Genomic DNA, 12,621 nt, shown 5'->3' with positions numbered 1-12,621 from the left:
ATATATATATATATATATATATATATCTATATATATATATATATATATATGCACATACCATTATAGATACTCATTACATATACACATATTTACAAATATGCGTGCGAATGTGTGATTATGTGCATTTTATATAGATAGCTAAAATTTTGCATACGCAATGGGCCATGTGACTTTTTCTATAAACCCTGCAAGGTCAATTGGATAATGGTACACATGCACTTAGTGATTCTAAAAAGAAGCATAGAAATGCTATTATAAAAAGTTATATCTGGATTTTCTCTATGTACTCAGCAGAGTGACCAGTTATCCTAGTCAATAGTAGTGTGATTCAATAATTAAAGATATGAAGGTAAAGAAAGCCCTTAGTCCATCAGGAATCACCACTGAAATACTTAAAATATCCGTGGCTTTGCAGCAATACAGTCAACTGTTACAAACGTAAAGGAGATACCTTAGATAGAAGTAATTACAGAGGTATCAAATTGCTGGACCTCGTTATGAGAATTACAGAAAGAGTTACAGCCCAATTAATTAGGAAGACAATTATGTTAGATGAGATACAGTTGGGTTTTATACCAGGGAGAAATACTACTGATACTCTCTACTAAGACAGCTGCAGAAGTCTTTAGCTTAAAGTAAGCCATTGTACTTGGAGAGCCTTCAAGGGTCCCTTGCTCTGTACTCTGGTGGTCCCAAAGGAAGCTAAGGGTAGAAAAAAATGGCTTGTGAGAGCCATATAAGCAATGTACAAGAGTGGAAAAGACGACAAAAGATAGAGATGATTGGCAAGTCATTGCAGTTAAGAAGACCTGTCCATCTCAAGGAAGATGAGGTCTTAACAGCATTATCCTTATGTCTATATGCCCTGTCAAACCTCAATTTCCTAACATCCACCTCTCCACACTATTATGACACTATTCAGCTACTATAATTATAAGAGCACGATATGCACATATTCTAACCTTCTTTGTGCTACCTCTCCTCTCCTTGGAACCACTGCCTTTTAAAAGCCATCCTTCATTATTAATATCATTCCTTCTCATTTTATTTTCCTCTGATCACCCCTTTTTATACCTCCAGTTACTTAGCTGTCCCCTCTGAGATACATCTAGGACTGTCATTACTTTATTTGCTGTCATTCTCATCACTTTGTCATCTCTACTGTTGACAGCTTCCCTCCCATCTTTGTCCCCCACCCCACTCACTATAACTGCTCCTACATACCCCTGACATCCATCTCTGTTATTATACAGTAATACCTCACTTTATGAGGACCCGCTTTACAAGACCCAGGGTTTATAAGTTTTATTCTATAACTTTTTCAAGCACAAAATCCAAACTCTGAACAAAGTGCAAAAGTTTCTACTACCATAACAAACGCTTCTACATGTTACTGAGAAATTGATAGCGAAAAAAGCTTTTAAGCAAACAACTTTAGACTTGTTTTTTAAAAAGAAATCTACAAGTCTGTCTACGAGTGCTTGTGATCAAGTCTACAAGTGATGGTGTGCACAAATCTAGTGCAAGTGGAAGTGATTCAGAAAACAATTATATTTTTTATTATAAATGAACTTAACATTCTTTTTACTTTACATAAAATATTCTTTACATTCTACTGTTGTTCTATTGCCATTTATTTACGAGTATTATAAAGTTTTAAAGGTAAAATATTTTTCTGGGAACAAATTACGATTTATAACATTGCTACTATGGGAAATTATTGTTCTGCTTTACGAGCAGTCTCCGGGAACAAATTAACTCATATATTGAGGCATTACCATACATGTTTCTCTCATCCCCACATATTCTCTAATCCAGGGGTTTTCAAACTTTTTGACTTGCGGACCCCTTTATATTTCAGACTTTACCTTAGGGACTCCCTTATAAACGCTTATGAAATTTGCTTAAAATAACATATATTCTTACATTTATTTATTTAACAGTATTTAACAAATAGGTTTATTGTCAATTAAAAGATTTTGATTAAAAAACATATATAAAATCAAATTGCCCATAAAAAGTATTTGCTGTCCACGGACCCCCTGTCTTGTCCTTGTGGACCCCCTGTGGTCTGCAGACCGCAGTTTGAAAACCCCTGCTCTAATACATACACACACATACACAAATATGGAGGTTTAAACTAACATGGATTTTTAAAAGACCCTGAGCTTTGTAAGAATTACTTTCTGCAGTTGTCTTAATACACCCACCCATCCTGCACATTCATAACATAAAGAAAACAGTGTTATTAGTAACAAGCAAAGAGTCAACAGGAGAGCCAGCATGAGGCATGTGAGAAACTTCTAGTTTTGAACTTATTCACCCATTATTACTGATTCTTCCATCCATAGTTTGTCATATTCACCTTCTTGTATTTTGAGAATATGCTCTGACCCCTCATCAACACCCTTGTTGTTTTCTTTCCTGCTACTTCCACTATTCTTTATATAAAGAGGGGAAGCCACGTATCTCTTCCATAACAAGAGGCTTGTGCCTGTCCTATCATACTTCAGCTTCTCAACACCTGACATAAACCTACATTTCTTTCAACCAAAACCTCCATTCAGCCAAGGGGGCTTTTCCTTTGTCTTGTAAGGTACTTGGTAACTTCATTTGCGCCAGTGTCATGGAAAAAGAAAACACCCAGTACATTCTAAAAACTGGTTGGAGTTAGAAAGGACATCCACCCAAAGAAACCCATAAAAAGAGATACTGGAATTCAATGCAGTCCCACAGTCCTCCAGCTTGTCAGTTTCTGCCAAACCAAACTTGCCAGGGAAGAAGGACACTGAATGATGATGATGAGAATGTGTGTGTGTGTGTGCATATGCATGTGTTGCAGGCATGGTTGCGTGGTAAAAAGCTTGCTTCCCAACCACATAGTTTCAGGCAAATATCTTCTACTATAGCCTCAGGCCAACCAAAGTCTTGTGAATGGATTTGGTAGATGGAAACTGAAAGAATTCCATCATATGTGTGTATCTATGTGTGTGTGTGTCCTTGTGTCTGTGTTTGTCCCCACCACCACCAACACCACTTGACAACCAGTATCAGTGTTTACATTCCTGTAATTTAGCAGTTTGACAAAAGATACCGATACAATAAATACAAGGCTTAAAGAAAAGTAAGTCCTAGGGTTGGTTTGTTTGACTAAAACCCTTCAAGGTGGTGCTCTAGCACAGCTGCAGTCAATTGACTGAAACAAGTAAAAGAATAAAAAAATGCCCACACACATCATCATCATCATCGTTTAACGTCCGCTTTCCATGCTAGCATGGGTTGGCCGATTTGACTGAGGACTGCTGAATCAGATGGCTACACCAGGCTCCAATCTGATTTGGCAGAGTTTCTACAGCTGGATGCCCTTCCTAATGCCAACCACTCCGAGAGTGTATTGGGTGCTTTTATGTGCCACCGGCACGAAAGCCAGTCAGGCGGTACTGGCAACGGCCCATATATATATATATATATATATATATATATATATATATATATATATTGGCATACAAACACACACACATATATGATAAATTAATATTTCAGTCAGGAAGCCCTGGGTAGCTGTATTTCACAAGGCTTTCTGTGGTTTTTATTATATCTTCACTCTTTTCTACTTGTTGAAAATCTTACGACACAGTATGTGTGTGTAAATATATGCATGCATATATATATGAGAGAGAGAGAGTGTATGTGTGATGGAAGTCAACTCGTGACCAAGCAAGACCATTTTCTGAACTCAGTAAGAATCCAGAATGTTTGTGTGAATTTGCTTTGAGTGGATAAAGTGTTGCACAGCACTGAACCCATTTTTTGGTGCAATCTGCTATAAAATCAGTGGCCCAACTGATGTTGAGACAACCAGAAACCAACTGCACAAGTTTACATTCTCCTAGAGGGAAGTCCTGATTAGAACAAAGGCTCCTTCACTCCCAGTGGTTCACATACTAGTTAGTTCATAACTGGGACCCTAACAGGTGCTACTACTCCTGGTCAGAGTAGACCTGAGAACAGTAGTGGCTAAGAGATTTTTCCACAATCCTCAAAATCCTGGAACTCCCATACCAAGGCTCCACTATTTGATGCAGCTTAAAGTCAAATATATATTTTCTTGTAATTACATTCAATTCGCCAGACACTATTTGTGTCATTATCCATTGTCTTTTCCTTCACATTTCAGGTATACTGAAAACCCTTTTTGTCATTCATTCAATCTACATAAATACACACCTGACTGTGCCATGAGTTAGCCTGCAAACACTCCAGTGGAGGTACTGACCCGCCTCATTGATCTTCATAGCATCACTGCTAATCGGACGGTCATGCAACTGGCCACCCCAATGAAAGTCTCAACTGAGAAGGTCCACCACCCTATCATCACTACAGCTGGAACTAGCAAGGAGCGGGCTTACTTTGAGCAGAGATGGTCAGGCTACAAACAAGCCACTCATTTTACAGGTAACAACGTTATCTTCCAGCCTCTTGAATGCTGTGATGAGACCGTCAGAAAAGATCTCACACAGATGTACGGCATGCTGTACTCTAGCTATGAGCAAACAATCTTCAATCACATTAGCTCCCTGGCTGACCTCCAAGAAAATGTCATGGTCACTCATGTGCAGCCACAACAGATGCACCAGGACTAGGATGAACCCATCAGGGCCTTCGCTGCATGTCCTCAAGGGCAGGCAGGTGTCTGCAACTTTAAGGTGGAATGCTCCTCGGAGGCTTGCCATGCCACGGTTGATTGCAGTGACATCATAGTCCACAATGGTCTCATTCATAGGTTGGAGGATGAGGAAATCTGCCTTGACATCCTGGGTGACTCCAAGCAAGACATGACCCTTGAAGAAGCCCTGGAGTACGTCGAAGCAAAAGTAGAACACACTCAGCCAGCCAGCTCATGGGCCACAGCACCACCTCAAGCACTGTGGCCTCCAACTCATATAGGCACCACCACCTGATCAATAAATCCAGTGAACCCCATGATACACATGCCCCTAGTCCCTGCAGACACACTGCGGAAAACATAGCCATGGATGTTGTGTACAGAAATGCATGAGGAAATGCTCTGCCCACAACCACAAGTGTGCTACATATGGCATCTAGCACCACTATGAGAATGTCTGCTACCAACAATGCCATCCCCAGCAACAGGCTCAAACCAACGCAGCTGACATGGAAGACCACACAACTACAATATTCAACAGCCTATGCCTTGTGGTTGACCTCCCAGACGAATCCTCTACCCAAGCAATAATTCTTGACCACCATGTATACAATGAACTCTGCGATGTCTAGGTGAAAATGCTCTTCCGACCCCCATCCCTTTGTCACTACCTTCATTCAAGCCAACCCAGCTGACATGAAGGCATTGGGCTTCCCCACTTCTCTTTCATGACCGACTGCAGCTGTCACAATGCTATGGCAGACACTGGATGCCAGTCATGACTAGCTGGGACAAGTCTCCTATCCAAACTGGATTTGGACTAGTGCCATCTTATACTGGTCAACATGAAAATGACTACCACTAACAGCAGCCTCATAGATATCATTGGTGCTCTGACCCTAGGCATATCTGGGACTGCTCCATTCTCTGTGAAGTGCATGACCTGTCAAATCATCTATATCATTCCTTCAACTGACAAACTTTTCCTCTCCAAGCAAGCCAGTGTCATCCTCAGGATGATTCCTCCACATGATTGGAGAAAGCTGTGGGAATGTTGACACCTTGCTGGAAATATCTCCAGCAACGATGACGTAGAATGTATGCAGCTGCCCTCTAGGACAAATACCACCCCCTCATCCCACTTCACTACCATTCCCGGCCACTGAGAACCATGATCACCTGGAGAAGTGGCTGCTAGAATACTACAACTCCAGCACATTCAACGTCTGTGAACAACAGCAACTCCCCAAGATGTCTGGCCCACCGATCCGCTTAATAGTAGACCCTGATTCTAAACCAGTCACCCACCATACACCCATACCAGTCCTGGTTCACTGGCAAGAAGAAATGAAAGCAGGTCTTGATCACAATGTTCAACTTGGGAGTTATCGAGCCTGTCCCCATTGGCACACCTGTCACCTGCTGCCACAGAATGGTGGTATGCCCCAAGAAGTCTGGAAAACCTTGACGGACTGTTGGACTTCAGTCTCTCAACTGACACACAGTCTGCGAGACACATTATACCTGATCCCCATTCCACCAAGCCCACTCTGTACTGCTACACACCCAAAAAACTGTCTTTAACACTTGGAACAGCTACCACAGCATCGCCCTCAATGAGAGGGACTGCCACCTAACCCCCTTCATCATGCCCTGGAGTCACTTCTGCTATTGTGTTACATCACAAGGATAAATGCTTCAGGGAATGGCTACAGCCAATGGTTCAACAAAACTGTCTCAAGCATCCCCCAGAATATGAAGTGCATCAACGACACCTTGATGTGGTTGAACACCATTGAGGAAGCATTCTTTCAGGCTGTCCAATGGCTCGATATCCACAATGCCAATGGCATCGTTCTGAATCCCATTAAGTTCAACTTTGCCCAAACTACTGTCAAATTTACTAGGTTTCAGCGTTAATGACAATTATAGTGTGGATTAGTACTTGTTGAATGATGATAATATAAATATCCTGTGCAATGCAATTTTAGGGAGTTCTCTTCATAAAGCCACTGATTGTTCTTATAATTCTGTGAAAGGCTAGGATAAACTTTCAATAACATTTCTTGAGATGGTTTCATGTGTGTTCCACAGTTATTTTGTATTTTGGTATCTTCACCTTCAGTTTCAACTGCTAAATAACCATTATTCCCAATGGAAATATTTTGTTAACTGGACAGCAGAGATCAAGTTGGTAGAAAGATATAATTTTTTTTTCTTTCTCAGTGTAGAATGAGCAATCTTGCTACTAGTGAGAAAAGTTTCAGCAATTCCAGGTGTGGTCACTCAACAACAATCTACACAAATGAACAAATGTTTACTAAAATTAGGTTAATCAAAATTTTTTTCCCTACCCACCACATACAGAAATTGCTGGAAATAATGAAATTGTTTGATTCTTGCATACAAGTTGCATGGTTAGCAAAACATTGGCAATGAATGCATAGAATGAACTAAGGCAGTCAAGAAATGAAATTATATTCTGGGGGGTGTAACATTTGTCAGTAGAAACAAAGGAGTGCAAATAAGTTGATAGAAAAGAAGGTAGAAGAACCAGTTGCAATGTACGAGAGAATACTCCCTTATAGTTCCAAATGCAGAAGGTCTAACAAAAACTGAAAACATATTTTGCCTTTGGCTCCTCTATACTGTGAGGTCCTAAGCTGTGTCATGCTTAGCTAATGCCTAAAGCTGATGCTACTCCACTGGTATGGACATGTGATGTGTATCAAGGATGACAGATGAGTAAAGAAGTGCCAAGCAATCTAAAGAAATCTGCAAAAAATATGGGATGAAAACTGATCTCAGAACGTTGTATTTCACAAAGAAGTTGATAAAGGACTGCGACAAGTACTGGAGAAGACTCGTCCAACCCACGTAAGCACGGAAAAGCAAGAATAAAATGTAAATTTAAAATGCGGAAATATAATTATTTTAGATATTGATCTCCACCAGTAAGTCAATAGAGTATCACTGCAGTAAATGTTGTTGCTGTCGTCGTCGTTTAGCCCCAGGTCAAGACAGTTTGAGCAAACTTATGACAAAAAGTGTTACGGACATGTTCACCCAGTTTTTAGTCATACAATGCATCTCAGACTACATTATTTGAGGTGCCCTTCCTTTTTATTAAGACGAGAGCAACGATTTAAGAGAGTTGATTGTTACTTTTAGCAGTTTGAACGACCAGAGAGGCTCCTTCGTTGGCTTCCTAAGGTTATCGCCACAGGAGGTGGTTCTCATGACTGGCAGAAAATATAAGCTGACAAACTGCCAGAGGCCGATCAAAACTCGCTATGATAGACGTGGCCTGTACACGACTATTCGGCCTACTAGAAATAGCAACCAAATCTTTATCAATGCACACCGTATCACGTTAAAAAGGAACGACAACTTAGACAACATGAGTCTGGGAGTACGAAAAGCTGGGATGGTCACAGCTGGAGCGTCTTTATTCATAGGTTTGCTTGTTCAGAGTTGACTTTGGGTTAAACAACAACTAGGAAGCTATGACGGAAAAGAATAGAGGTAAAAAGCAATTCGGTCCTAGGGCACTGAAAAGTTGATTACCGAACCACTTTGTTAGTACCAACATATGAAGTACAGGTGATTGGATAAAAATATATTTGTTTTGTAGATCAATGATGGCCTCGACGCCAGGACACTGACATCAACTTGGTACTGACTGGTGAACCATTTATTTTGTTTTGATATTTCAGCAGAAAACAAGGCAGTATTTTCTTTGTATTCTTACGCAACAATTGTGTCAGTTTTTAACAAAGAAAATAAAAAATAAATCTACAAGTTTGATAAGACAACCAAAGAGATTATGAATAATTTATACAACAACTTTACATATGTAAGTTAATGGAAGCGAAATTATATCTTTAAAAAAACAAAAACACAAAGCATAAAAATCTGCATTAGTTGTTGAATTCCTAAAACAAAACAATAAATATAAGCGATTATTATTAAATAATTAGACATTTAACTACGAATCATTGGTTTTTCTTGATTCTGTGCGAGATTATTAATTAATTGAGGGAAATCCCACTGGAAAGTAACTCCGATTTCGTTCCAAAGATCTCGACAAGCATTCCATAACAAACAAAGTAAAAACATTGGAAGAGAATAGACGTAGCTTTTTTACCTCTTCATCCAGACTAAGGTGTTCAATGGTTCCTTTCCCTTTAAATATATCGACACTAAGCTGTTCAAGGGATACATTGTCTTTGAGTAATTCGCCAAGATAATGATGAAGAAGGTAACGACAAGCCTTTAATTTTGTCTGTTCAGTAAACAGACCAGAAATCCAGGTTGTCGACATGACTAATGTCAGGAGGAAGAAAAAAAAAACAAAAATTCGGATTTCTGTTTTTCTATTTTATGTACCACCGTACTAAATAGCTTTTGTATGGTTACAACTTTCGTTGTCAATCACAATATTTGTGTACAAAACAGAATTATCAAATTAATAAATAAAAATCAGCTGAGGTACTTGGTTGTACCTCGACATTTTCTCAAGCTTTCTGTTTTCAATAAACAAGCGTCAGTGCCCCCTACAAGAAGGGACGTAACTCAGTTCATCGTCTGCCAGTTGATACTTCAACTAAGTTTGTATCATCTTGGAACCAGTAACAGAGATAAGCAGAGAGTGTGTGAGAGAGAGAGGTAGGAGGGAAGAAATTAAACTATAAATAGATCTGACTTTGTTTACACTTGAAAATATGAAAACAGAGACATGACGGTCTTGTATGAATATATATATATATATATAAATAAAGTAGTTTCAGTTCCTAAAAGACATTCTAAGGGTAACAGAAGACAATACATTAATGAACTTTTACGGAGAGTAATTTTACTTTTTAATAATTATATTTTAAACCATATCCCCAGACTCTGTATTTATTTATTTATTTATTTTTACTCAGAGATTTAATTTGGCTCGTGGTCTAATAAAAAATAGCAGTTACCCAGTTCTTGTTTTATATACAATAGATGAAAAATGATTTTTTTTTTAATAAAGGAAATTGTTATAAATGTTGGTTGTTGAGAATTATAAACAATTAATTATAAAACTACTCAAGAATACTATTTACGAAAGCAAATGAACAATATAAGCAAAGGAATTAGTAAAACAATGATATAATTATAGATGTTACAGTAAACAAAAAACAAATATACGTCATTATATAAACACGATGTATGTTATTGCATAAGACACTGCAGTGTAAACCGATATTCCGCATTTTTAACATTTGTTGTTTTTTGTTCTTCATTTTATGTTTTTATTTAACTTTAAAGGTACGAATCTTCGTTTTGGTGCTGAAGTTGATAGCACCTGGCGCAATTATGACTGCTTGATCGGTTCATTTTCATGGCTATGTGAATGTTATTCTAATTTTCGTCTGAATCCAGAACAGCATATTTCTAAACAATAACAAACAGAGCCAAGCAAAAGCAGTAGAAAATAATGGAGGTGGGCGTGGATTGAACCTGAAAAATTCTTTTCTAATTAAAGCACAAGGCCAGCAACTTGGGCGAAGAGATTAGTCGATAATTGTTGGCACTCCGTCGCTTACGACGTCGGGGGTTCCAGTTGATCCGATCAACGGAACAGGCTGCTCGTGAAATTAACGTGCAAGTGGCTGAGCACTCCACAGACACGTGTACCTTTAACGTAGTTCTCGGGGATATTCAGCGTGACACAGTGTGACAAGGCTGGCCCTTTGAAATACAGGTACAACAGAAACAGGAAGCAAGAGTGAGAGAAAGTGCCGGAACCACGTGGAGCTTTAGGTGTTTTCGCTCAATAAACACTCACAACGCCCGGTCTGGGAATCGAAACCGCGATCCTATGACCGCGTGTCCGCTGCCCTAACCGCTGGGCCATTGCGCCTCCACCTAGTCAATAATATCGATTCCATTTTTTGACCGGTTCTCTATTTTTTTATCCCGCAAGCATGAAAGGAAAATCTGACCTAAGGGGGATTTGAACTCTGTACCGTAACTAAATACTACAAAAACATTTTTGTCAAAGGGCTCTAATAATTCTGCCAATCCACTTTGATTTAATTCTTATCGATCCTGAGATGAAATTTCGTCGACTGTTAATTCCCACCTTTTAGTCTTATTGTTTGTAAACGTACTGTTACTAAGTGTTTCAATACTTTGCACTGTGCACCAAAAGCCAATGTGAGAGTTTTTCATGATAACTACCGCAGCATAGTTTGTTGTAAAAGAACATCCACGTGTAAGTGGGGATAAATATTGGACTGGGTGTTATACTTCTGTGAACAGAGCCTCTGTTGTTAATAAATAGTTTCTTGAAGTATAACTAACTTTTCTTCTTAACCAGAACGAAAATATTTATTTTAAAACAAGATGAACCAAAAAGACTGGTTAAAAATTCCCCAAGGAAATGATAAGATGAAGAAATGATTCTGAATGAAAAAAAAAAGGCAAAAGCGAAAACATCTTCGATAACGACAACAACAATAAGTAATAACAACAACAGCACCAATAAAAAATAAAACCACAAATAGTGCTGATGAAACGAAGATTTATAGACTGCTGATACACACAAGAATACGTGTACATATGTACCTACATACACGCACACACATACACATATTTATTCATTCATTTACACTTTATCAATACTGATTCTAATCCCATCTGCACACACACACACACACACTTTTTTGTGGTGGGGTTACTGTTCGCAGTGACGTCCTTTAGACCACATACTAACCACTTTAACATTCCACAAAAAATACTGATCAATTAAACACCCCAGATAAAAAGAAACGATGCTACTCAACTGTTCCGTAAACAAAAAAACAACATTCAGCACACACACAAACGCATATATGTATATGAGCACACGCATATACGCCTACAAACACACACATATATGTATATGAACATACACATGCATATATATATATACACATACGCCGACAAACACACATACACAAACAAACGCATTTATATATATGAACACACATATACGTATATGTACACATACGCCTACAAACACACACACACACACATACATGTAACGAGTGATATAGAAATTAATTACTTGCACTTTGAAACACTTTTCTTTAGCAGTGAGAATTTGACGTCCTTTCTTCGATTGTCATCGAAAAAGGGACGAAGTACTGCATATATTTCATAGTCGTATTTTGCCCTCACAACTTGAATCATAACATATCTCTCCTATTGAAATCTAGCAACAGCTTAAAATATGGTGTTCAAACAGACATTTCAGCTAATCCCATAACACTATATTTTTCAAAGACTATTAATAATTTGCTTTTCTTTAAAGCAATTTTAACTTATTTGCCTCATCTAAAAAAAAAATTGTATTCTATTCAAATTAAAGGGCAATGGAACGACAAAGATCAATCTTGTCTATGTTTTCAGTCAGAAATTCTAAAACTTCCAAAAACCTGCGAAATTGAAACTGAGAAGATTTCTTCCATTTCAAATCAACCATAGTTAATTGGATCTGCAACATTACACCATCCTTTAACTGCTTTACTAGCTGGTGTTATACAACCTGCAGAACTTGATGTGTTTCCCAAATTTGATTTATTTGGATGATGCCATGTCAACCAAAACAGTACGGTAATGATTCCATATCAACTAAAACAATACGGTGAAAAAAAAAAAAAATGAAAAACCCAGACTTCTGTGCTTCGTGGTTCAATGGCAGATCGTCGTCATTTAACGTCCGCTTTCCATGCTAGCATGGGTTGGACGATTTGACTGAGGACTGGTGGACCAGGAGGCAACACCAGGCTCCAGTCTGATTTGGCAGAGTTTCTACAGCTGGATGCCCTTCCTAACGCCAACCACTCCGAGAGTGTAGTGGGTGCTTTTACGTGCCACCGGCACGAGGGCCAGTCCAGCGGTACTGGCAACGGCCACGCTTGAAATGGTGTATTTTA

General features: G+C 38.7%; 1 protein-coding gene across 1 annotated transcript in view; it reads right to left on the bottom strand.

Annotated features, from left to right (window-relative positions):
* Positions 1–9,237, bottom strand: part of LOC106870186 (autophagy-related protein 2 homolog B) — a 161,036-nt gene extending 151,799 nt beyond the window's left edge. The window contains exon 1 of the mRNA XM_014916188.2: positions 8,814–9,237. Within this exon, the coding sequence (XP_014771674.1) occupies positions 8,814–8,990 (177 nt within the window). The 5' untranslated portion in view covers positions 8,991–9,237. The remainder of the gene's footprint in view (positions 1–8,813) is intronic.
* Between the last annotated feature and the right edge of the window lie 3,384 nt (positions 9,238–12,621).

Source organism: Octopus bimaculoides, chromosome 3 (genome assembly GCF_001194135.2).
Source record: "Octopus bimaculoides isolate UCB-OBI-ISO-001 chromosome 3, ASM119413v2, whole genome shotgun sequence".
Taxonomy (NCBI): domain Eukaryota; kingdom Metazoa; phylum Mollusca; class Cephalopoda; order Octopoda; family Octopodidae; genus Octopus; species Octopus bimaculoides.
This window is presented reverse-complemented; position numbering and strand designations above follow the sequence as displayed.